Source organism: Desmodus rotundus, chromosome Y, assembly GCF_022682495.2.
Source record: "Desmodus rotundus isolate HL8 chromosome Y, HLdesRot8A.1, whole genome shotgun sequence".
Classification (NCBI taxonomy): Eukaryota; Metazoa; Chordata; class Mammalia; order Chiroptera; family Phyllostomidae; genus Desmodus; species Desmodus rotundus.
Window position 1 is genome coordinate 5835480 of NC_092332.1, and position 24311 is coordinate 5859790.

Below are 24311 nucleotides of genomic sequence, written 5' to 3' on the forward strand. Positions count from 1 at the left end.
CAATAAATTCAATAAAAAAGGAAAAATATCACTGTAAAGACTATTTCACAGGACATACAATTTCAATCAAAATGCCTAAAGCTCCTGCCCCTAGTTATTCTTTCATGTCTAGAATTTCTGAATTTAAACACAGAAATCACTCACTCCCAAAAGAGAGGCATGTACACATACAAATGAACATGATGACCTAGAAATGCTGAGGCTGGCTAAGTTTTAGGGTATCTATTCCACATCTCAGAAAGCATTATAATGTTCAGCACATCATAAAACAAGGCCATACAACCAACCTAACTTCCAAGAAATTAGATTATTCCCTTCAATTATGAAATCAAATATAATTTACATATAAAGCTATATTACAATGGTATATGAAAACCTTATCAAGCACGCACACAGTTTGCCATATTTTATATGGGCCTCGCTCTGTTAATACTCACGAGATCAGCATACTTCTTACAGAGAGCTGCCAGCTTCTCCTCTGGAGTTGAAAGAGTATTTAAGGCTTGCATCAATAATAATACTTCTTTCCCTAATGATTAATCATATAAAAGAAGAAAATAACCAGAAGGTAAAATTATTTCAATCTGTTAAGTATAGAGATTCATCAGCTAAATTAGAGAAACTAATTTCAAATTAGGATTTATTAGCTTCCTGCACCCAAACATCTTCATGTACCAAGTAACACTGGTAGATATTGGCCAACTTGCACTTAAACAGTAAGAACACTGACTAAAAGCTTAAAAATACTTGCCTAATCACTGATTCCAAGTTAAGATGTTTTACAAAGGGTGGGAAGGTTTTTAAGAACTCCCTCCTATCAGAGACAAATACACAAGGAAGTTCAGAAAGCTATTCAAAAAGCCACACAGTCTGCATGTATCTTAAATGCATATAGTCTCACGTGACACAGAATTTTTCCTGTGACCAGTTAGAGTTGTAATTGTTTTGTGATGATTTACTAAGCATAATCTGGGTATTAACCAAGTATAGTACCAAAAGGGGGACGGCAATGAGCCCTTCCCTTGAGGAAAGAGTTTTAAAAACAGCACGTCAAAAGTTGTGGTGGGGAGAAGGAGATGGCTGAAATACATGGGAAAAAAATGATGGTTCAAAGTAGATAATAAAGTTTTATTTCTTACCCTGCAGGGTAGGTACATACTTATTTGCTAAAATGTTCACATTAAATGTCCTGTCTGTGAATACACAAGTATTTCTTTCTGCTTCTTTTTTTAATCTGAAGAAAACTTTAATATTTTGCACATCTTACAGTCTGCTGGGTAGGGGGAGGGACGAATAGGCTGACTTCAAAATGAACATTTTCCTATGCACAGGAAATTTTAGTACTAAAATCTTTTATTAAGTCCAATGCCAAATAAAAAGAGGAATACAATTACTTAATGTGTAAAGAAATAAAGGTAAATTGTAATTTTCTGAAGATTAGAAACTCTAACCATTTTAAACTAAACAATTTTAACCTGAAAGTGTATTTCATACAGTGCTGGGGCACTATTTCTGAAGATATGTCTTGTTTGCAAGGTTATACATACTTTCCACATTCTTACAAGCTTTAAAGGTTACATTGGTTTCAGAGGTCACCTGAAAACCCCTCGGAAAGTGCCTTGTGTAGGATTTCTAAAGTTAGAAGTGGCCTGCTGGTCCATGGCTGCCTGACAGGGGTTGTGTAAGGTGGCAAGAACCTAGCAGTGATGAAGCTGTGTTCCACTCAATAATCTTATTTAAGAGTGACAGATTAAGGAAAGAAAATCCTAGTTATAGTCACATGCAGAAATCAGTCAAATCAGACTAGGTAATTGTTACATAAAATTGGAATTAAATACTGAAGGGCAACCAGTGAGTCAACAGTACAAGGGAGGAAAACCTAACTTGAAATCCATAACTCACTTTGTAAACAGGGGTCATAGGTCAAACATAGGTCATTTCTAAATTTTAGTGAGCATCGTTTAAGGAAATGGAGCAAATATACAGAGTTAACTGTAAGTATTGGCTGGACTACTTTAAAAGGTCAAACCACAAGGCAAATCGAACACCACCTGTGCAAAACTGGCCACACATGTTTTCAGGACAAACAATTCTTGATAATTCAGAGTGAAATAACTAAGCTTTACTAAGCTTCCCACTCTGCATTTTCACCTCATGCATAAAATTGCAGCAGACAGGCACACTGACATGACCAACAAAAAAGTAAGTGTAGTAGCTAAACAACATCCTACTTCAAACCTGGCCACATCCCTTAATCACATGTGCTACCAAAAACATAAGTAAATGAGCTGTGCATGAAAATGTCCAGCCACTGCACCGACATGATTACCTAAGGTTTTTTCTTTGTTCCTGTTGCATTCTGAATCTTGTGGCCTATCAGAGGGATGTGTTCCACCATCTAGCTGAGGAGGTTTCTCTCTTGGCTCCTGTGTGTAAAGCGCTGGACTCATCAAATTACTGTTTTTTATTATAAAGTCACTGCCTTCATCCTCGTCCAGCGAGTATTTGCTACTTGTGCCACCACAATTTGAGTCTTGATGCTGAAGAAAATGGTTTGGTTGGGAGTTATGCAACATAACTGCTTTTACTTCTTGTCTGCAAATTCCAGATTCTCCCATTGTGCCAATTACAAGCTAGAGGAAATAGGGAAGAAAAAAGCAGGAAGAAAAGGGTTAAATCAAATGTAATCAAGGGAGGAAAACTATGCAGTACATAAAAATACAGTTTTCTGCATTACTTTCTTCATATTTAAATGCAGTTTTTACTTTTTGTACATGGTATAATCAACAGGCATAAGTCATCATTTGGCAAGGTTTCATAGTTGTTGTTGTTTTTAAATAAAATAGTAATGCCGCTTTGCGTCACTAAAGGAAAACGGAGAGGAGGCACTACCATAATGGTGGATTAGAAACTCCAAGGCACTGTAGCTTCAACAACAAAGCACTGGCAGGATCTATCAGCATCAACTCCCGAAGAACTCTGAAATCTTCTGAACACTTATAGTGCGAAATAACAGCCTAATACAAGTGAATAAAATAGCAGTTGCTTTGCAGTAGCAGAGCACTGTGCGATTTCCAACCTCCCACCTACAGTTCCACACCCCAGGCCAAGAGCACGCTAGGGACAGCTACCCGCAGTATTTATCAGTGCAGGCTAATAGCACCACAGGGAACAACACAGACAACATTTTGAAAAGCTTCTGGACCCATACAACTTTTCTGAGAGCTCCCTGAGAAACCGGTACACGAGTGTGCCTTTTCTTGCCGTTGGGGTAACTGTCCCAGGAAGCTTTTAGATAAAGACGTTAAAGACATAATTAGTGACTTCAACAACCTAGAGTAAAGGGCAGCAATCAAGAGAAAAACAAACAAACAAACAATCACTAGAGTCAAAAACCTGAGAAGAGAGACAGTGGGAGAGCAGATGAACAGAGGACTTTTAAAAGTTACCTAAGCTCTGGCTGGTATGGCTCACTGGATTGAGCACAGGCCTGTGAACCAAAGTGTTGCCGGCTGGATTCCCAGTCAGGGCACATGCCTGGGTTGCAGACCAGGCCTCCAGCAGCGGGGCGCATGAGAGGCAACCACACATTGATGTTTCTCTCCCTCTCTTTTTCCTTCCCTTCCCCTCTCGCTAAAAATAAATTTAATATTTTTTTTTAAAAAAAGAAGTTACTACATAAGACTAATCAGGCTTGCCTTCAAGGTGAAATGAAGGCTAAGCTCTCAAAACTACTCAAAAGCAAAAGAGAAAAGAAAGCACATCTTGCTTATTCATTTGGACCAAACTCTTCCTCTCTTCATGTCCACTGATTTCTCCCTGGGTAGGTACCCTGTGTATACTCTGACTTTAGATCCCGTTAAGGTGAAAGATGTTAGGGTTGGGCCAAGGTTTATTGTGCCCCAAAGGAACCAAAGTCCAAAAACACCCATCATGTATGCTACAGAGAAGAGAAAGTCCAAACTTTTATGGTCGTATTGGAAACAGGTACCCAATTAACTGTGCCATTTGGTTCTGTGAGGCAAGAAATTAGTCAATTCAACTGATGGGGTTTAGGCAGGGTTCACAGTAAACAAATGAAGCAAAACAAACAAATCAGCTCAAGGCTAAGTAAATGTACTATTATTGTTATTTTTATACTTGAATATATAGTACAAATTACTACACATACACATATAAACATTGCATATGAAGTGTAGTAAGCTTTTACTTAACCCATCCCCTAGGTGCCAGTGGGAGTTCTCCCCTTTGAAAAAGCCACAGATAGAATCCCTTTGGGGCCCATAAGCCCTCAGGATTCCATTTTGTTCCAAGTCTCTGTGGTAAAGATAAGCAGCCTCCCATACATATCAGTTATATATCCCTTTTGTATCAGCCTGCCCCTACACTCCTGCTAACACTGAACACTTAAGTCCATAGAGCCTTCCTGACTCTCAAGGCTCATATTCTCTTTTTGGAGTGGATTAACTGAGTCTATTCATAAAACTAATAATGTAGAAAAGGCCCAACAAGCTTCATTGGTCATATCAAAATGGCATGGTCAAGAATTTACCTAGCTAGACCCAACAGCATCTCAACTTTATGCAAAAACGTGTCCATTATTGTGTTGGAATAATGTTGCCTATCAAGTGTCTGGCCCAGGGAGATTAACAGAGGCTCTCCAAATGCCTGGGTCTGGTTTACTGATGGTTCAGTTAAGGTCAAACCCAATAGGATCCTGTTTTGCCTCAGCACCACTTGTGAAGAACCAAGGATGTACACGGGTGTACAGAACTCAGTAACTCTCAATGCTCTAGCTACCACTAATATGCTAGACTTGCAACATACGTTAAAAGTTGTCCCAGTTGTCTCCAGGTTGGGAGGGAAGTAGCACACCGAACACTGACTCCACCTTATCCTAAAAGTCTGAGCAACTACAACCTTTAAAACCTGCTCAAGGCTGCTACTCATCAGGAGTACCCCCTTGCTGACCACCTTCTCAGGTTATAGGGTTCCTTCTCTACTCTAATCACCTGACTCTAGACACACCATTGTAGACCTTGAACTAATTTGTCTTGTGATCACTTTCGTAGATCATCTGCAGTCTGAAAATCATACATTTTTTTTTTATCACAAAAGCCTCTAAAAATGGGGTGACAGTCAAGGTGCTCAGGGATTACCCACACTCCCTATCATTCACAGGCATCTAGTGTTATTAAGCATTAAGGCTGCCCAATAAACATGGACACAAAATGATTCCTAATATCATTTCCTTCCCTCTTATCTACACAGCCTGGAAAGGGAAGCTGGGCTGCGGACTGCAGCTGTTTGCAGAAAGAGATCATTCCCCTCACCTACGTAATTAACAGGACATGTTATGTAGCCAAATTTCTGGAAAAAAAAAAATCAAAGAAACTCAATCACTTTAAGGCTGCTGCTTCTTTCTTTCTCCCAACAGCAAAACCAAGACAGCCTAGGCGGTACACTCTCCAACTACAGAATGAGCCCTAAAACATTCCAACTCTGGTTGTCTCTCACGAGAGTGACATGGTCATAGATCCCAGCAGGGTCGATGCCCTGGTCCTGGTTTAGCTTCAGCCTGACTGCTGAGTGCAGAGCGACCCGATTAACAACTCAAGGAGACAGCCACAGACAGTAGATCCCTGGACGTCTCCAACAGGGTGCCTAAGGTCAGACGGGGTCACCACCAGACATGGATCCAAAAAGAAAAATAACAGGGGTAAATACTAGAGGCTACGGAGATGAAAGCCATGTGCTTGTCTTCATGACTTGCGATAATTTCTTTCCCACGTAGTTTTTTAACATTCATTTCTTGTCCAGCAAGATTGTACAGATTAAGTCACTAGATTTTATACTACAGTGTATTTCAATTCACCTATTTTTGCCCCTCCCATCTCTTACCCAGTTTCACCTTCCTCTTTTCCCTGCATTATTTTCATTTCAAATTTTGCTTTCCCTCTTGCTACAACTTGTTTCCATTCTGCACTCTCACTATTTCTTTTCTGCCCAGACACACAAAACCAATTTTCTCATGAATGGTCATCCCACATCCTTTTTCCCTGCTGTTAAAATGCCCACGTCCTCTCTCCACCTTTAGCAATCTTTGCTAGTTGGTTGTGGGAAGGGCAGTCGTCATTGCATTGTTTTTTTCAAATTTATTTCTAGAGCTGCACTAATGTTGTATTTCAAATATCAAATGTTATTGGTCCCCTCTCCTACTCTTTCTTTGTCTCAAATTTTTTCATAGTGCCGTCTTAGCCTGCTGTTTTTCATTCTTCTATTTCTCTTTCATCCTGCCCTTTTATTTTCCTTTGTTCTCCTTTCTTTTTTCTCTTCCCTTACATCCCAAATTTTAATTTTTTTCCTGTCATAGCCTGGTTTTTGTTCCTCACTTAGTATTCCCTCTCCCTCTATCATTTCAAAATCACCTCCCATTCCTCTAACCATCTCTTAGACTTTTCCTTGTTTCTTTTTTCCCCTCTTTATTTCCATACCACCTATATTAATTTTAGGTCATTTGTTGTTGATAGTGCTGTGGTGGATCTTTCTCTCCAATTTGGTTCCTATATTTTTTATTGATTATTCAGTATTTTCCTTCCTTCCTCTTTCTCTCTCTCACTTTATTTTATATTACTTTAACTTCTGTTTAAACCTAAAACTATATGCTTCCCTTCTCATGCCCCATTCCACATTCTTCATTCCCTTTTATATTCATGATATAAACTTTACTTTGTCTCTTCGCATAGCTCCAACTGCCAACTCTTATTAGTGCTCCTTCCTCTAATCTCTCAAAATCATTTTTCCTTCATTACGTCATCTCATATCTGTTCTCCTTTCTTATAATGGTCTTAATCTCTGTACATCCTTATTAATACTGGTGGAATTGCTGTTGATAGTGGGATTGTGGGGGTGCGAGGTGGGTGGGTAGCAGGGAGGAGTTGTTTTTGCCAGTGTGTGTTTGTTTCCTGGGCTTTGTGGTTTTCTGCTGCCAGCACCTGGACAACATCACACAAGACTGGTGGGAAGAGTGACCCTCAGTCAACCAGTTGGAGGGAAGGACCCACCAAAGAACGACCCAACCACAATCAAAACCCAGTTACATCCAGAGACCAACATAAACGGCATCTCAAGAGCAGCAAGTTCAGGAGACCAAGGAGACTGCACCACTGAATCTCACAGGTCTCCTACCATAGAAGTTCACACCACAAAGTCAGGAAGTCAAAACAGATCAATTTGAGAAGAGGAAAAGAAGAAGAGTCTCACAAACAATGGGAAGACAAAGAAACAACCCCCAGGGGAAAAGAAAGCAGGGATCCTTAGAAAGAGGATGAGATAGAGGCAAGTCAACTACCAGATTTTGAGTTCAAAGCAATGGTTATAAGGAAGATCAATGAGCTCAGTGCAAATTACGAAATACTACAGGGGAAACTACGAGGAACGTACTGCAAACTATATCAGCACCAAAAATGACACAGGAATAATCCACAGAGGCCAAGAGGAAGTGAAGAATGCACCTTCTGAATTGAAGAAGACGGTAGAAGGAATCAAAAGCAGGCTGCAGGAAGCAGAGGATTGGATCAGCGAGCTGGAGGACCAGGTAGGAAGAGAACTCCCAGAAAGAGCAAGAAAAGGGAATAAAGACTCAAAAACAACAAAGAGAGGTTAAGGGAAATGCAAGACAGTGTGAAACATAATAATATCCGTATAATAGGGATACCAGAAGGAGGAGAATGGGAGCAAGGGATAGAAAACCTGTTTGAAAAAGTAATGATGGAAAACTTCCCTAACCTGATGAGAGACGCCATACAAGTCCAAGAAGCACAGAGAGTCGCAGTCGAGAGGAACCCAAAGAGGCCCACACCAAGATACATCATAATTAAAATGTCAAGTTTTAAAAACAAAGAGAGAATCTTAGAAGCTGCAACAGAGAAACAAGAAGTAACATACAAAGAGGCTCTGATAAGGCTAGCAGCTGACTTCTCAACAGAAACACTCCCATCCAGGACAGAATGACAAGAGATATACCAAAGTGATGAAAAGCAAAGGCCTGCAACCAACCTTACTCTACCCAGCAAGGCTCTCAATTAAAATGGATGGCAGGGGGGTTTTGAAGATGGCAGCGAGATAGGTGGGAGCAGAGTCCACTTCCCCTCAACGCCAGTGAAACACCTAGCTGATCTGAGGAGCAGAGCGAACAGCCAACGGTATTCCAGCATATTATGAAGATCAGAGACCACAGATAGAGGACATTGAAAGATCTGACGGTGAGAAGAGTGCTTAAGGACAATAAGATCCCCGGGAGGCGCGCAGGGACGAGGGCGACTGAAGCCCAGGCCTGGTGCAGGTTCTGCTGCAGGATTCGTGGGAGAGAGCCAGGCTGGGCTGTGTGAGCAGCCAGGTGCTTGTTTGGACCAGGGGGACTTGAATAGGAAGAATTTCTCAAAAAGGAAAAGAAAATAGCGGCACATAGTAGCTAGTTAGAGAACTCTCTGCTGCAGCCTCGGCCTCTGGCGCCCCTCCCCCCTCAGTACCTGGACTGTGAATGTGGAAAAGCAGCCCCAGCGCTCACCAGAAGCCCGGCGGGCGGGCATCTAGGGGCCAACACCTGAAGCCCCGGGCAAGCCCAAGCCCTGATAAGAGGCCCAGCTGCCTGAGCGCCAGTCCCAAAGTGCCCCAGTGGGTGCGTACCCCAATCAGTGGCCTGGGGCCCACACCTGAAACCTCGCTGGGCAGGCGCCCTACTAAGCGCCCAGTTGCCTGGGAGCACAGACAAAAAGCTCCTGGGTGAGCGCACAACTACATCAGTGGCTGGCTGCCCCTCGCGCACAGACCCAAAGCAGGGGATCCACAACCAACCGAAGTCCAAAGCGGAGATCGGCCACACAACCTGATCAACAGCCTGGCTGCCTGCAGACGACCAAAGCCAAAAAAAGCACTGGTTCTGAAAACTCCTACGTAGCCCCGGGGCACAGAACTCTGAAGGGCCTACTGGCTCTCTAAGAGGAAGGCAGAACGCCCAGCAAGAGGAAGGCAGAACGCCCAGCAGAGGGGAGCTGCAGGGCTAGGAGAGACTGCATTCCCCAGAAAGACACGACCCAGTAGGGGGCTGAACTACCCCACAGCAGCACCAAAAGCCCCTAGCATCTAAGACAGCAAAGAGCAAGAAGGTGGAGTGTGAGTTGCCCGTAATTGGTGCAACTCAAGGACAGCCACACCTGGTGAACTAAAGGCCTAGTGGGAAGCAGAAGGACCATGAGCAACTAGACTGAAGGCTGAACAACAGTGAAGAGTGTGGATCAGGAAGGGAGAAAAGTGAAACCAATCCTTCCAACCACCCCCTCCCGTTCAACAGACAGGACCACCAGCAGAACTAACCTGACCAGTTTAAAGCCAGCAGAATAACTTTTTTTTTTTCTTCTTCTTCTTTTTTCTTTCCTTCTTTCCCCCTTCTGTCCTTCTCTCTTTTTTTATTCCTTATTCCTTCCATCCTTTACCTTTTTTATTCCTTCTTCCTGCCTTCTTTTATTTATTCTGTTGTTTTAATTTTTGATAAAAATTTCCTTCTTATCTTGCCTCCGATCTTTCTTTATTCCTACTCCCTTCCTTCCTTTCCTTTTCTAATCCCTTTTTCCCTCCTTCATTTTTTTTTTTTTTTGCCCCCATTCCTCTTTTTCCCACAGGTGAGACAAGAAAACCTGGAGTGCCGAAAAGACCAGAGTAAGACAGTGTTACACCCATAAACGTCAGCTCAAGACCAGTGAGCACAGGAGATTAAGGAGACAGCACCACTGAATCCCATTGGCATTCCACCATAGAAGTTCGTATCATAAACCCAGGGAGTCAGAATAGATCAATTTAAGAAGCAGAGGCTAACAAGAAGAGCCTCACAAACAATGGGAAGACAAACAAACAATTCCCAAATGAAAGGAAAGGAGGAAGTCACAGAAAGAATGCTAACCAAAAAAGAGGCAAGTCAACTATCAGATACTGAGTTCAAAGCAATGGTCATCAGGAAGCTCACTGAGCTCTCTGAGCTCAAAGAGAACTACCAGAAACTAGAGGGAAACTACAATGAACTCACTGCAAACTATATCAACATGAAAAAGGAAATAGAAACTATCAACAAGGGCCAAGAGGAAATGAAGAATACAATTTCTGAATTGAAGAACACAGTTGAAGGAATTAAAAGCAGACTTGATGAAGCAGAGGATCGGATCAGCGAGCTGGAGGACAAAGTAGAAAGAAACACCCAGAAAGAGCAAGAGAAGGAAAAGAGGCTCAGAAAGAATGAAGACGCAATAAGGGAAATGCAGGACAACATGAAACGTAACAATATCCGAATAATAGGAATACCAGAAGGAGAAGAAGAAGAGCAAGGGATAGAAAACCTGTTTGAAAAAGTAATGATGGAAAATTTCCTGAATCTGAGGAGAGAAAAAGCCACCCAAATCCAGGAAACACAGAGAGTCCCAAGCAAGAGGAACCCAAAGAGACCCACTGCAATATACATCATAAATAAAATGGCAAATTTCCAACACAACGAGAGGATCTTAAAGGCAGCAAGAGAGAGAAAGGAAGTAACATACAGGGAGCCCCAATAAGGTTAGCAACTGCCTTCTCAATGGAAACGCTCCAAGCCAGAAGAGAATGGCAAAAAAATATTCCAAGTAATGAGAACCAGAGGCATGTAATGCAGTACCAGTAATGCAGAGAACCAGTAATGCAACCAAGACTACTTTACCCAGCAAGGCTCTCAATCAAGATAGAAAGGCAAATAAAGAGTTTCCCAGACAAAAGAAGTCTAAAAGAATACAGCTCCACCAAACCAGCTCTGCAAGAGATGCTAAAGGGACTGCTTTAAGGAAAGGAAGGAAAAGAGAAAGACAGAGGAACACAGGTAGGAAAAAAGGGCAATGAATAACTACCTATCGATAATAACCTTAAACGTAAATGGATTAAATGCTCCAATCAAAAGACATAGAACAGCTGAATGGATAAGAAAACATGACCCACACATATGCTGCCTACAAGAGACTCATCTCAGGACAAAAGACCTACACAGACTGAAAGTGAAGGGCTGCAAACAAATTTTCCAAGCAAAAGGACAGGAAAAAAAAAGCAGGGGTAACAATACTCATATCAGACAAAATAGATTTCCAAAGAAGGGCCGTAAAGAGAGACCCAGGAGGTCACTTCATAATACTCAAAGGAAGAATCCACCAAGAAGACATAAACATTGTAAATATATATGCACCCAACATAGGAGCACCCAAATACATAAAGAAAATCTTGGAGGACTTCAAGAAAGATATTGACAGCAACACAATTATAGTAGGGGACTTTAACACCCCACTGTCAAAAATGGACAGGTATTCCAGACAAAATATCAACAAGGATATTGTGTCACTTAACAATACCCTAGAGAAAATGGACTTAACTGATATATATAGAGCTTTGCATCCCAAAGAAGCAAAATACACATTCTTTTCAAGTGTCCATGGAACTTTCTCAAAGATAGACCACATGATAGGACATAAAGGAAGCCTCAACAAATTCAAGAATATTGAAATCATATCAAGCATTTTCTCTGACCACATGGGACTGAAACTAGAAACCAACCCCAAAGGAAAAAACCCAAAACACTCAAAATCATGGAGGCTGAATAGCATACTATTAAACAATGAATGGGTCAAGAACGAGATTAGGGAAGAAATCAAAAACTTTCTGCAAACAAATGAAAATGAACTCACAACAACCCAAAACCTATGGAACACAGCAAAGGCAGTCCTGAGAGGGAAGTTCATAGCAATACAGGCCTACCTTAAGAAGATAGAAACATTTCAAACAACCTAACCCTACGCCTATAAGAACTGGAGGAACAACAACAAAGACAGCCCACAGCAAGCAGAAGGAAGGAAATAACCAAGATCAGAGTAGAACTAAATGACATAGAGACTAAAAGCACAATTCTAAGGATCAATGAGTCCAGGAGCTGGTTCTTTGAAACGATAAACAAAATCGAGAAGCCTTTAAGTAAGCTCATCAAGAAGAAAAGAGAGAGGATCCAAATACACACAAATGAAAGAGGAGAGATTACAACTGATACCACAGAAATACAGAGGATTCTAAGAAAACACTATGAAGAACTGTATGCCAAGAAATTTGAAAACCTAGGTGAAATGGACACATTTCTAGAAAAATATAATCTTCCAAAATTGAATGAAGAAGAAGCAGAAAACCTGAACACACAAAAACAGCAGACGAAATTGAAGCAGTCATCAAAAAACTCCCATTCACACAAAAGCCCTGGACCAGATGGTTTCACAGGAGAATTCTACAAAGCATTTAAGGAAGAGCTAACCCCTATCCTTCACAGACTATATGAAAAAATCCAAACTGATGGAAGACTCCCAAACTCTTTTTATGAAGCCAGCATCATCCTAATCCCAAAACCAGATAAAGACACAACGAAGAAAGAAAACTTCAGGCCAATATTGCTGATGAACACAGACACTAAAATTCTCAACAAAATATTAGCACACCGCATCCAGCAATACTTTAGAAAGATCATCCACCATGACCAAGTGGGATTCATCCCAGGGATGCAAGGATGGTACAATATTCGCAAATCAATAAACATAATGCATCACATCAACAACAGCAAAGACAAAAATCACATGATCATATCAATAGATGCAGCACCCATTTCTGATAAAAACACTCAGCAAAGTGGGAATACAGGGAGCAGTCCTCAACATAATAAAGGCCATATATGAGAGACCTACAGCCAACATCACACTCAATGGACAAAAACTTAGAGCTTTCCCACTAAGATCAGGAACAAGACAAGGATGCCCTCTCTCACCACTCCTATTCAACATAGTATTGGAAGTCCTAGCCACAGCAATCAGACAAGAAAAAGCAATAAAAGGCATCCAAATTGGAAAGGAGGAAATGAAACTGTCACCGTTTGCAGATGACATGATAGTGTACGTGGAAAACCCTATAAACTCCATCAAAAAAGTACTCGACCTAATAAATGAATTTGGCAAAACAGTTGGATACAGAGTCAATACCCAGAAATCAAAGGCATTCCTGTACACCAACAACGAAACTGCAGAAACAGAAATCAGGAAAAAAATCCCATTTGATATAGCAAGAAGAAAAATAAAGTACCTAGGAATAAACCTAACCAAGGAGGTAAAAGACCTATACTCAGAACTAACTACACAACACTGAAGAAAGAAATTAAGGAAGACACAAACAAATGGAAGCATGTACCATGCTCATGGATTGGAAGAATTAACATCATCAAAATGGCCATACTACCCAAAGCAATTTATAGATTCAATGCAATCCCTATTAGAGTACCCATGACATATTTCACAGATATAGAACAAATATTTCAGAAGTTCATATGGAACCACAAACGACCCCGAATAGCTGCAGCAATTTTGAGAAAGAAAAACAAAGCAGGAGGGATCACAATACCTGATATCAAGCTGTATTACAAGGCCACTGTAATCAAAACAGCCTGGTACTGGCATAAAAACAGGCACATAGACCAATGGAACAGAACGGAGACCCCAGAAATAAACTCAAGTCTATACGATCAATTAATATTTGATAAAGGAGGCAGGGGCATAAAATGGAGCAAAAACAGCCTCTTCAACAGATGGCGTTGGGAGATCTGGACAGCTACGTGCAAAAAAATGAAACTTGATCACCAACTTACGCCATACACGAAAATAAACTCAAGATGGATAAAAGACTTAAATATAAGCCATAACACCATAAAAGTCCTTGAGGATAACATTGGCAGGAAAATCTCAGACATTCCACGCAGACACATCCTCACAGACACATCCCCTAAAGCAAGGGACATAAAGGAAAGAATAAACAAATGGGAACTCATCAAAATAAAAAGCTTCTTCATGGCTAAAGAAAACAGCACCAAATTACAAAGAGAACCAACAGTATGGGAAAACATATTTGCCAATGATACCTCAGACAAGGGCCTGATCTCCAACATATATAAAGAACTCACACTACTCCACTCCAGGAAGACAAACAACCCAATTAAAAAATGGGCAAATGACTTGAACAGACACTTCTCCAAGGAAGACATACAGAGGGCCCAGAGACATATGAAAAGATGCTCAGCATCACTAGCCATCAGAGAGATGAAAATGAAAACCACAATGAGGTACCATCTCACCCCAGTCAGAGTGGCCAACATAAACAAATCCACAAACAAATGTTGGAGTGGATGCGGAGAAAAGGGAACCCTAGTGCACTGTTGGTGGGAATGCAGACTGGTGAGGCCACTGTGGAAAACAGTATGGAATTTCCTCAGAAAACTAAAAAGGGAACTGCCCTTTGACCCAGCAATTCTGCTGCTAGGATTATACCCTAAGAACCTTCAAACACCAATCCAAAAGAACGTATGCAACCCAATGTTCATAGCAGCAGAATTTACAATAGCCAAGTGCTGGAAGCAACCTAAGTGCCCATCAGCAAACGAGTGGATCCAAAAACAATGGTACATTTACACAATGGAATTCTATGTAGCAGAGAGAAAAAAGGAGCTTATACCCTTTGCAGCAGCATGGATAGAACTGGAGAGTATTATGTTAAGTGCAATAAGCCAGGCGGTGAGGGACAAATACCATATGATCTCACTTTTAACTGGGACGTAATCAATAGAAGAAAAAAGCAAACAAAATATAATAGAGACATTGAAGTTAGGAACAATTTAACAATAGCCTGGGGGGGGGGCAGTGGGAAGAGGGGATTACAGGAACTACTATGAAGGACACATGGACAAAACCAAAGGGGAGGGTGGAAATGGGGGAGGGAGGTGGGTTCGGCTGGGGTGGGGAGGAGGGACAGGGAGAAAAGGCTGTAATTGAATATCAATAAAAATTAAAATAATAATAATAATAATAAAGTGGAAAAGTACAGGATTTTTTGACTGTAGTTTATCAAAGGACAGCCTTACCATTAAAAAATAAATAAATAAAAATAAAATGGATGGCAAGAAAAGGAGTTCCCCAGACAAAAGAAGGCTGAAAGAATACGTGTCCTCCACCAAACCAGCACTGCAAGAGATGCTAAAGTGACTGCCATAAGAAGAGGGAGGAGAAGGGGGACTGAAAGAGGAACACAGCACAAAGGGGGAAAATGAATAAATATCCATCATTAGAAGCCTTGAGTGTGAATGGATTAAGTGCTGCAATGAAAAGAAATAGAGGAGCTGAATGGATAAGAAAGCATGAGGTGCACATATGCTGCCAGAAGAGACTCATCTCAGAACAAAAGACCTACACAGACTGAAAGTGAAGGGGGGGGCAAACAAATAAACAAACAAAAACACAACAAACAAACAAACAAACACCACTCCAAGCATATGACCAGGGAAAAAAGTCAGGGTAACAATACTCATATCAGACAAAAAATATTTTAAAAATTAAAAAAAAAGACCTCAAAATAAGGGCCATAAAAAGAAACACTGAAGGACACTTCATAATACCCAAGGGAAGAATCCATCAAGAACACACAAACATTGTAAACATATATGCACCCAACATAGGAGCACCCAAATAGATAAGGAAAATCTTGGAGGACTTCAAGAGGATGTAGACAATGACACAATTACAATAGGGGATTTCAACACCCCACAGCCAACAATGGACAGATCTTCCAAATAAAATATCAACCTGGATATTGCAGCATTGAACAATATCCTTGATCAAATGGAGTTAACAGATATAAAAAGAACATTTCATCCCAAAGAAGCAAAGTACACATTCTTTTCAAATAAACATGGAACATTTTCAAAGATTGACCACATGATAGGACACGAAACCAGCCTCAGCAAATTGAAGAAAACTGAAATCATATCAAGCATCTTCTTGGACCACAAGGGACTGCCACTAGAAACCAACCTCAATGAAAAAACTCAAAAATGCTCAAAATTCATGGAGATTGAATAGCATGCTATTAAAAAATGAATGGGCCAATAATGAGATCAAGGAAGACATCAAAAAGTTTCTGGAAACAAATCAAAATGACCACACAACAGTCCCAGACATATGGGACAGAGCAAAGGCAGTCCCTGAGAGAGAAGTTCATAGTGATACAGGCCTACCTAAAAAGAATAGAAATGTTTCAAATAAACAACCTAACCCTACACCTACAAGGACTGGAGGAAGACCACCAAAAAAAAAAAAAAAAACAAAACCCCAAATTGAGTGGGAGGAAGGAAATAATCAAGATCAGAGCAGAATTAAATGACATGGAGATGAAAACAACAATCTAAAGGCTCCATACATCCAGGATCTGGTTCTTTGAAAAGATGAACAAAATCTAAAAGCCCTAAAGCAGACACATCAAGGAAAAATGAGAGAGGACCCACATAAACAAAATCAGAATTGAAAGAGGAGAGATAAAAACCGATGTCACAGAAATACAAAGGATTGTATGATTTTACTACAAGCAACTATATGCCAAGAAATTTGAAAACCTGGGTGAAATGGGCAAATTTTAAGAAACATATGAGCTTCCAAAACTCAGTCAAGAAGCAGCAGAAAGCCTGAACAAGACCAATAACAGTTGGTGAAATTGAAGCAGTAATCAAGAAACTCCCGTCACACTAAAGCCCTTTATCTGATGGTTTCACAGGAGAATTTTACAAAGCATTTAAGGAACAGCTAACCTCTATCCTTCTCAGATTATTCCAAAAAAATCCCAGAAGAGGGAAGCCTCCCAAACTCTCTTTACGAAGCCAGCATGACCAAATTCCCAAACCAGATAACGATACAACAAAGAAAGAAAACTATTGGCCAATATTGCTGATGAACCCAGACGCTAAAATCCTCAACAAAATATTGTCAAGCTGCACCCAGCAATACATCAAAAAGATCACAGACCAAGATCAAGTGGGATTCATCTCATGGGTGCAAGGATGGTACAATATTCATGAATCAATAAATGTTATACATCAGATAAACAAAAGGAAAGACAAAAATCATGATTGTATCAATAGATGCGGAAAAAGCATTTGATAAGGTACAGCACCCACTGGTGATTAAAACACTCAGCAAAGCAGGAGTAGAGGGCGAATTCGTCAACCTAATAGAGGCCATGTATGAGAGACCTACAGCCAACATCATACTCAATGGGAAAAAACTAAAAGCTTTCCCCCTAAGATCAGGAACAGGACAAGGATGTCCGCTCTCACCACTTCTATTCAATGTAGTATCGGAAGTCCTAGACAAGAAGAAGAAATAAAAGACATCCAAATTGGAAAGGAGGAAGTAAAACTGTCATTGCTTGCAGATGACATGATAGTGTACATAGAAGACACTGTACACTCCACCAAAAAACTATTTGACCTAATAAGTGAACTTGGCAAAGCAGTGGGATAGACAGTCGACATTCAGAAATCAAAGGCATTTTTGAACACCAACAAAAAAATATGAGAAACAGAAATCAGGGAAAAAATCCCATCTGACATCACAACAAGAAAAATAAAGTACCTAGGAATAAGCCTAACCAAGGAGGTGAAAGACCTGTACTCAGAAAAATGCACAACAGTGAAAGAAAGAAATTAAGGAAGACACAAACAAATGGAATCATATTCTGTGTTCACAGATCGGAAGAATTAACATCATCAAAATGGCCATACTATCCAAAGCCATTTATAGATCCAATGCAATCCCCATTAAAGTACCAATGACATATCTCACAGACGTAGAACAAACATTTCAAAAATGTATAGGGAGCCATACACAACCCTGAATAGCCACAGCAATTTTGAGAGAGAAGGACAAAGTAGGAGGGATTACCATACCTGACATCATACTATACATTACAAGGCCATGGTAATCAAAATAGGCTGGTACTGGCATAAGAACAGACACATAGACCAATGGAACGGAACAAAAGGAGGCTGAAGAGAGCCCAAAGTCTCTACAGTCAATGAATATTCGAGAAAGGATACAGGCGCATAAAATGGAGTAAAAATAGTCTCTTCAACAAATGGCGTTGGGAGATCTGGACACCTACATACAAGAAAGTAAAACTCGACCACCAATGTACCCACACACCAAAATAAACTCAAGGTGGATAAAAGACTTAAATATAAGTCGTGACACCACGAAAGTCCTAGAGGAGAACATAGGCAGGAAAATCTCAAGATATTCCACACAGCAATACTTTCACTGATATGCGACCTAGAGCAAGGGACATACAGGGAAGAGTAAACAAATGGGACTTCATCAAATTAAAAATCTTTCGCATGGCTATAGAAAATTTCCCCCAAATGACAAGGGAAACAAATGTATGTGAAAATATATTGGCCAATGATACCTCAGACAAGAGTTTGCTCTCCAAAATATATAAAGAACGCACACGACTCCACTCTGGGTAGACAAGAAACCCTATTAAAAAAATGGGCAAAGGACTTGAACACACATTCCTCCACGGAGGACATACAGAGGGCCCAGAGCCATATGGAAGGATGCGCAACATCACTAGCCATCAGAGAGATGCCAAGTAAAACCACAGGGAGATATGACCTCACACCGGTCAGAATGGCTATCCAAACAAACCAACAAACAACAAGTGCTGGTGGGGCTGTGGAGAAAGGGGAACCCTAGTGCACTGTTGGTGGGAATGCAGACTGGTGAGGCCACTGTGGAAAGCAGTCTGCAATATCCTCAGAAAACTAAAGATGGAACTGCCTTTTGACCCAGCAATTCCATGGCTGGGACTATACCCTAAGAACCCTGAAACACCAATCCACAGGATCCTATGCACCCCAATGTTCACAACAGCACAACTTAACAAAAGCCAAGTGGTAGAGGCAACCTAGGTGCCCATCAGCAAATGAGTGGATCCAAACACCATGGTACATTTACACGATTAAATGCTATGCTGCAGAAAGAGAGAAGGAACTCCTCCCCTTTGCAACAGCATGGATGGAACTGGAGAGCGTTATGCTAAGTGAAACAAGCCAGGCGGTGAGGGACAAATGCATAGGATCTCACCTATAAGTGGAGCCTAATCAACAAAACAAACAAGCAAGCAAAATAGAACCAGAGACACTGAAATTTAGAACAAACTGCCCTGGCTGGTGTAGCTCAGTGGATTGAACGTGGGCTGCGAACCAAAGGGTCACTGGTTCAGTTCCCGGGCACATGCCTGGGCCTGCAACCACACACCGATGTTTCTCTCCCTCTCTTTCTTCCTCTGTTCCCATCTCTCTAAAATGTTAAACACACACACACACACACACACACACACACACACAGAACCCCAAACAGTAACAGTAACCAGACCAGAGGAGGAGGGGAGGTGGGAAAGGATAATTGGGGTGGGGGGAGGCAGAAGGGAAAGTGGTGGTGCGAAAATGAAGACAACCTGGGACACTTTAAATAACTGACAGCATAATTCCAAGCAGTCTTTCCAAAAGTTACCCTGGAGAAATTTCCCAGTTAGAATGGATTACTTTCCAGGGAGTTACAGTCCAGCACACTTTGTGAATAACGTGCCTTAAACCCCACTTAGCGACAAATCAGTGAAACAGTAAGTGTAAAGACTAGGAGGATATTGTCCAATTTCCAGAGTTTGGTGTTCATAGCTGCCTGTTTCTTAGTTAAGTATAGCCTTTTCTTTTCTTTTAATTTTCATTGTTATTCAATTACAGTTGTATGCCTTTTCTTCCCATCTCTCCATCCCACCCCAGCTGAACCCCCCTCCCTCCCCCACCTCCACCCTGCCCCTTGATTTTGTCCATGTGTCCTTTATAGTAGGTATGGTATATTTACACAATGGAATTCTATGCAGCAGAGAGAAAGTATTGCCTTTTCTTGACCAAACCTTACTCAAGCTACTTTTCTTCCCACAGACCCCTGAGGTCTGGCTTACTCACGATCAAGCACTAAAACACAGAATATGCCTCTATCAACAGCTAACTGCAACAATCAGCTGCGGCTCAGTCACCTTTGTTTGCTCGATTTCCCCTTAAAAAGTTTCTACTAAGCCTGCTTTCTCGCCCCAATAGGGAAAAATAGAAATCATTCTCTGCTTAGTGTGAGACACTTTCACAGGTCTTAGGTCAGCATATTCTCTCTATTCCAGTAGTCTCTTTCGATAAGGTCTGTTATCTAAATCAAGATTAGTATTTGTTTGACAGCCAAAACAGAATATTCCAAATATTCAGTAGCCAACAAAAAGAATTACAAGTTATGTAAAGAAACATGAAAGTCTGGGTAAGTCAGACGAATAAAAGAAGTTAAGTGAAATTGTCCTTGAGGAAGAGCTGGCATTGAACATACTAGATACAGATGTGAAATCAAGTGCTGTAAATAAACTCAGAGCTAGGAAAAACCAGAGCTAGCATAAAGTGCTAAAGGAAATCAGCTGGGGGGAAAAGTATCAACAAAGTAACAGTACCAATATAAATTATAATGAAATGAACCAAATGGAAACTGGAGACTTGAAAAGTTCAGTAACTGTAATTAAAAATTCAGTAGATAGGTTCAACAGCAGGTTTTAGCAGGCAGAAGGATCCACGAACGGGAAGGTAGGTCAAGGAAAATTACACAGTGGGTTGGAGCGCTGTCCTGAACTGCAAAGGGCTGAGGGTTCCACCTGCTTCCCCGCGCTAAGGGAAGCAACAGAGAGATGTTTCGTCCGTTTGCTCTCCCACGTCCTCTCTCTCTTCAAAAATCAATGAAAATATGTCCTTAAGTGACAATGTAAAACAAATTATGCAGTCTGAGAAGCAGCAGAAAAATGAGCAAAGTTTAAAGTTTAAAGTTTAAATGTGCACAGGCAAGGAAAACTGTGCTTGCTGGTGCTGCCACGGGGTCTTTTTATGTCTGCTTCAAAAAAAACAGGCGCAGAGATTAATTTAGAATTGAAGAATAGTTTTCCAAGTTTGTTATCCACAAGAAATTTTAAAATTTAAGTGTCATAAAGAACTTACTTAAAAGTAATTTTTACAAATATACGAATTTATTTGTTTTGAAAGTGAAAATTCCAAAGTAATATTTAATCAAGTATTTCAATACCACTCAATAGTCAGTTAAATGAGGAAACAAATAAAAGTAGAAAGATGTGCAATAAAAACATCAGAAAACAAAGGAAATGTGCAAGTGCGTATACAAAATAAAATAACAGAAACACAAATAGATTCTACTTATACCAAGTTATTGAACAGAAAAAGTGGTCCAAAAAAAGTCATTAATTACTCAACCTTTGAACTTAGTTATTTAACATACTAACTGATTAAACGTTTGTTGCCAGAACAGTTGTATATCATCATCGAAAGCAGTATGAACAGGAACTTTTGTCCGTTATTGTCACCTGTCAGCGGCGCCATCGGCGCAGGCTAGGACACCGAAACAGGACTCCAAGGATTCTACGGTGACAGTGTGTGACTCCACGCACGTAGTGTCGCAACTCACAAGCCCTTGTTTCGACCCCTTTATCTATCAGTCCGGGATGCAACTTGGTGCCCCTCATGATCACTGGCCAGTTCCAAAATAGCACCAGAAACCTGTACTGCGTGGTTACGGTCCAACCCCATACACCTGTTGCCGCTGTCACCACCGTAGGAGAAAAAAACGCGAACGTGCGTCTCCGGACTAAAATTAGTGACAAACGATACTGTTCGCTTTATAACCCAGGCGGTAAACAGAACATCTCTCGGACTGACCTCGTATGCCTCCATCATCGTCCAACCATTTCCGGCTTTCCTTTTCCTTACAGCGCCGCCTCCACACCGCACTCGGTCTTTTCCCTAGTCGCGAAGATATGACGCAAGCATCCGAAACCTCTATAACCAATCACCCAGCAGCAGCCGGCGAACTACAACACTCCTAAAGCTCACTGTTCGAAGAGCTCAGCGAATGCTTCTAACGTATTTTGAGGGATCTGGCTTCGCCCTACAGTAGATAAGACTGACGGACTACAAACACTGAGTTGGACTTCTATAATACGGCCAATGCTCACTCAAGCCTGTGCATATACGAATAAACATTCTAACTAAGAATAGTGTTTACATGTTTCACTGGCTGAAACAAAATCAAAAGAAGCATGGTATTTCATGGCATAAAATTATATGAAATTGAAATGTCAGTATATATACATGCAGTTTTATTTAAATATAGCCAGAGTCATTAATTCATATTTGTCTATCAATGCCTTCATGCTGGAAAACAGAACTGAGTATCTGAGGCAAACACCATATGTGCATAAAGCCCAGAATACTTACTATCTTGTCCTTTACAAAACAGTTTGCTAACCCCTAATCTGGATAGTATCTTTTAATAGATACCAACTAACAAGTGTGCCCATGTTAACTATGACCTTTTTTAATGTTGAGACAAATATATTGTCCTTTTCATTGAACAAAGGAAAACAATGTAATTGTTTTAAGTTTAAGCAAAGTATAAAATGCAGATGAACTGAGTCGGAATGTTTCTGTAGGAATGGAAGATGTCTTTTTTTTTTTCTAATTTTATTGTTGTTCAACTACAGTTCTCTGCCTTTCTCCCCACCCCAGCCTAACCCCCAGCCCTCCCCCCTCCCTCCCATTTCCACCCCCCACCCCATGTTTTTGTCCCTGTGTCCTTTATCATTGTCCCTACAAACGCCTCACCCTTTTCCCCTGATAAGGTCACTGCCAGCCTGTTCTCAATTTCAGTGTCTTTGGTTATATTTTCCTTGTTCATTTGTATTGTTGATTAGGTTCCTGTTAAAGGTGAGATCACATGGTATTTGTCTTTCAGTGCCTGGCTTATTTTGCTTATTTTACTTTACAGTTCCATCCATGCTGTCGCAAAGGGTAGGAGCTCCTTCTTTCTTTCTGCTGCATAGATGGAAAAGAGCATGGAATTTCCTCAGGAAAATAAAAATGGATCTGCCTTTTGACCTAGCAATTCCATTGCCAGGATTATACCCTAAGAACCCTGAAACACCAATCCAAAAGAACCTGTGCACCCCAGTGTTCACAGCAGCACCATTCACAATAGCCAAGTGCTGGAAGCAACCTAAGTGCCTGTCAGTAAATGAGTGGACCAAAAAACTATGGTACATTTACACAATGGAAGATCTGCTTGAGTCCTAATTACCAAAGATGTGATCCAGGTTTAAACCTCCATGAGATTTTTTAATTGATATTCATGGTATAAGAATTAACACATAGCATTGAAGAAACCCAGCACCTTAATTCTCTCAGTGGTTTTCTAGATGGTAGAGTTTTTGTTAGTTAGTTAGGTTGTTTGTTGTTTGTTTGTTTCTTCAGAGTCCTATGGAATTCTTTCTTTGGCTTAAAAACAAACAAACAAACAACCCCCCCCAAACCCCAAAACTAAACATCAAAGTCATTGCCATGCCAGAGCCATGCCTTGCATTATGCTTAAAATGCTCTTTTTCTATTTTACCTTCAGATCTTAATTCAAATTCCCATAGATTTCCCCTGCTTACCTAGGGAAGGCATCTGCCCCTCTCTACTCTACCCACAATCACCCTATGTCATTGTATTTTATCATCTTAAGAGCTTTTATCAGTTTTTGAAATGATCTGTGTTTGGTTGTCTTTTTTATTCCCTTGAGAATGTAAGCTCTTTGAGAGGTTTTATATTTTATGCCTGCCTTATACATTGATGATCTCTAACCAAAATGGCATTTAGCATATAGTAGGTGTTCAGAAAATATTTTAGCCTCCCTCCATACTCAAAAAAAATATACCAATACAATGGGTCTTCTAAAATAATTAATGACTTTTTCCCTTTATAACTTTACAAACGTTTTCAGAAATGTCTTTAAAGCTGTGTTTGTGTATTTTTTTACTCACTATTTTCCTTTGATACTTTAGTCAGAAAATATCAGTTAGAAAAAAGATAAGAAATCTTTAAGCATTTCTTTTTTTTTCTTTTTTTAATTTAAATTTTTATTGTTATTCAATTACAGTTGTATGCCTTTTCTCCCCATCCCTCCCCCGACCAACCCCAGCTGAACCCACATCCCTCCCCCACTTCCACCCTCCCCCTTGATTTTGTCCATGTGTCCTTTATAGTAGTTCCTGTAATCCACTCTCCTCACTGTCCCCTCCCCACTCCCCCCTGGCTATTGTTAGATCGTTCTTAACTTCAATGTCTCTGGTTATATTTTGTTTGCTTTTTTCTTCTGTTGATTATGTTCCAGTTAAAGGTGAGATCCTATGGTATTTGTCCCTCACCGTCTGGCTTATTTCACTTAGCATAATGCTCTCCAGTTCCATCCATGCTGTTGCAAAGG

General features: G+C 40.6%; 1 protein-coding gene across 1 annotated transcript in view; it reads right to left on the bottom strand.

Moving 5' to 3' along the window:
• LOC139440597 (gamma-taxilin-like) overlaps positions 1-21779 on the bottom strand; it is a 99374-nt gene extending 77595 nt beyond the window's left edge. The window contains exons 1-3 of the mRNA XM_071220430.1: positions 21728-21779; positions 2330-2633; positions 438-529 (exon numbers count right to left, since the gene is read on the bottom strand). Coding sequence (XP_071076531.1) covers positions 438-529; positions 2330-2633; positions 21728-21745 — 414 coding nt within the window. The 5' untranslated portion in view covers positions 21746-21779. The remainder of the gene's footprint in view (positions 1-437; positions 530-2329; positions 2634-21727) is intronic.
• Between the last annotated feature and the right edge of the window lie 2532 nt (positions 21780-24311).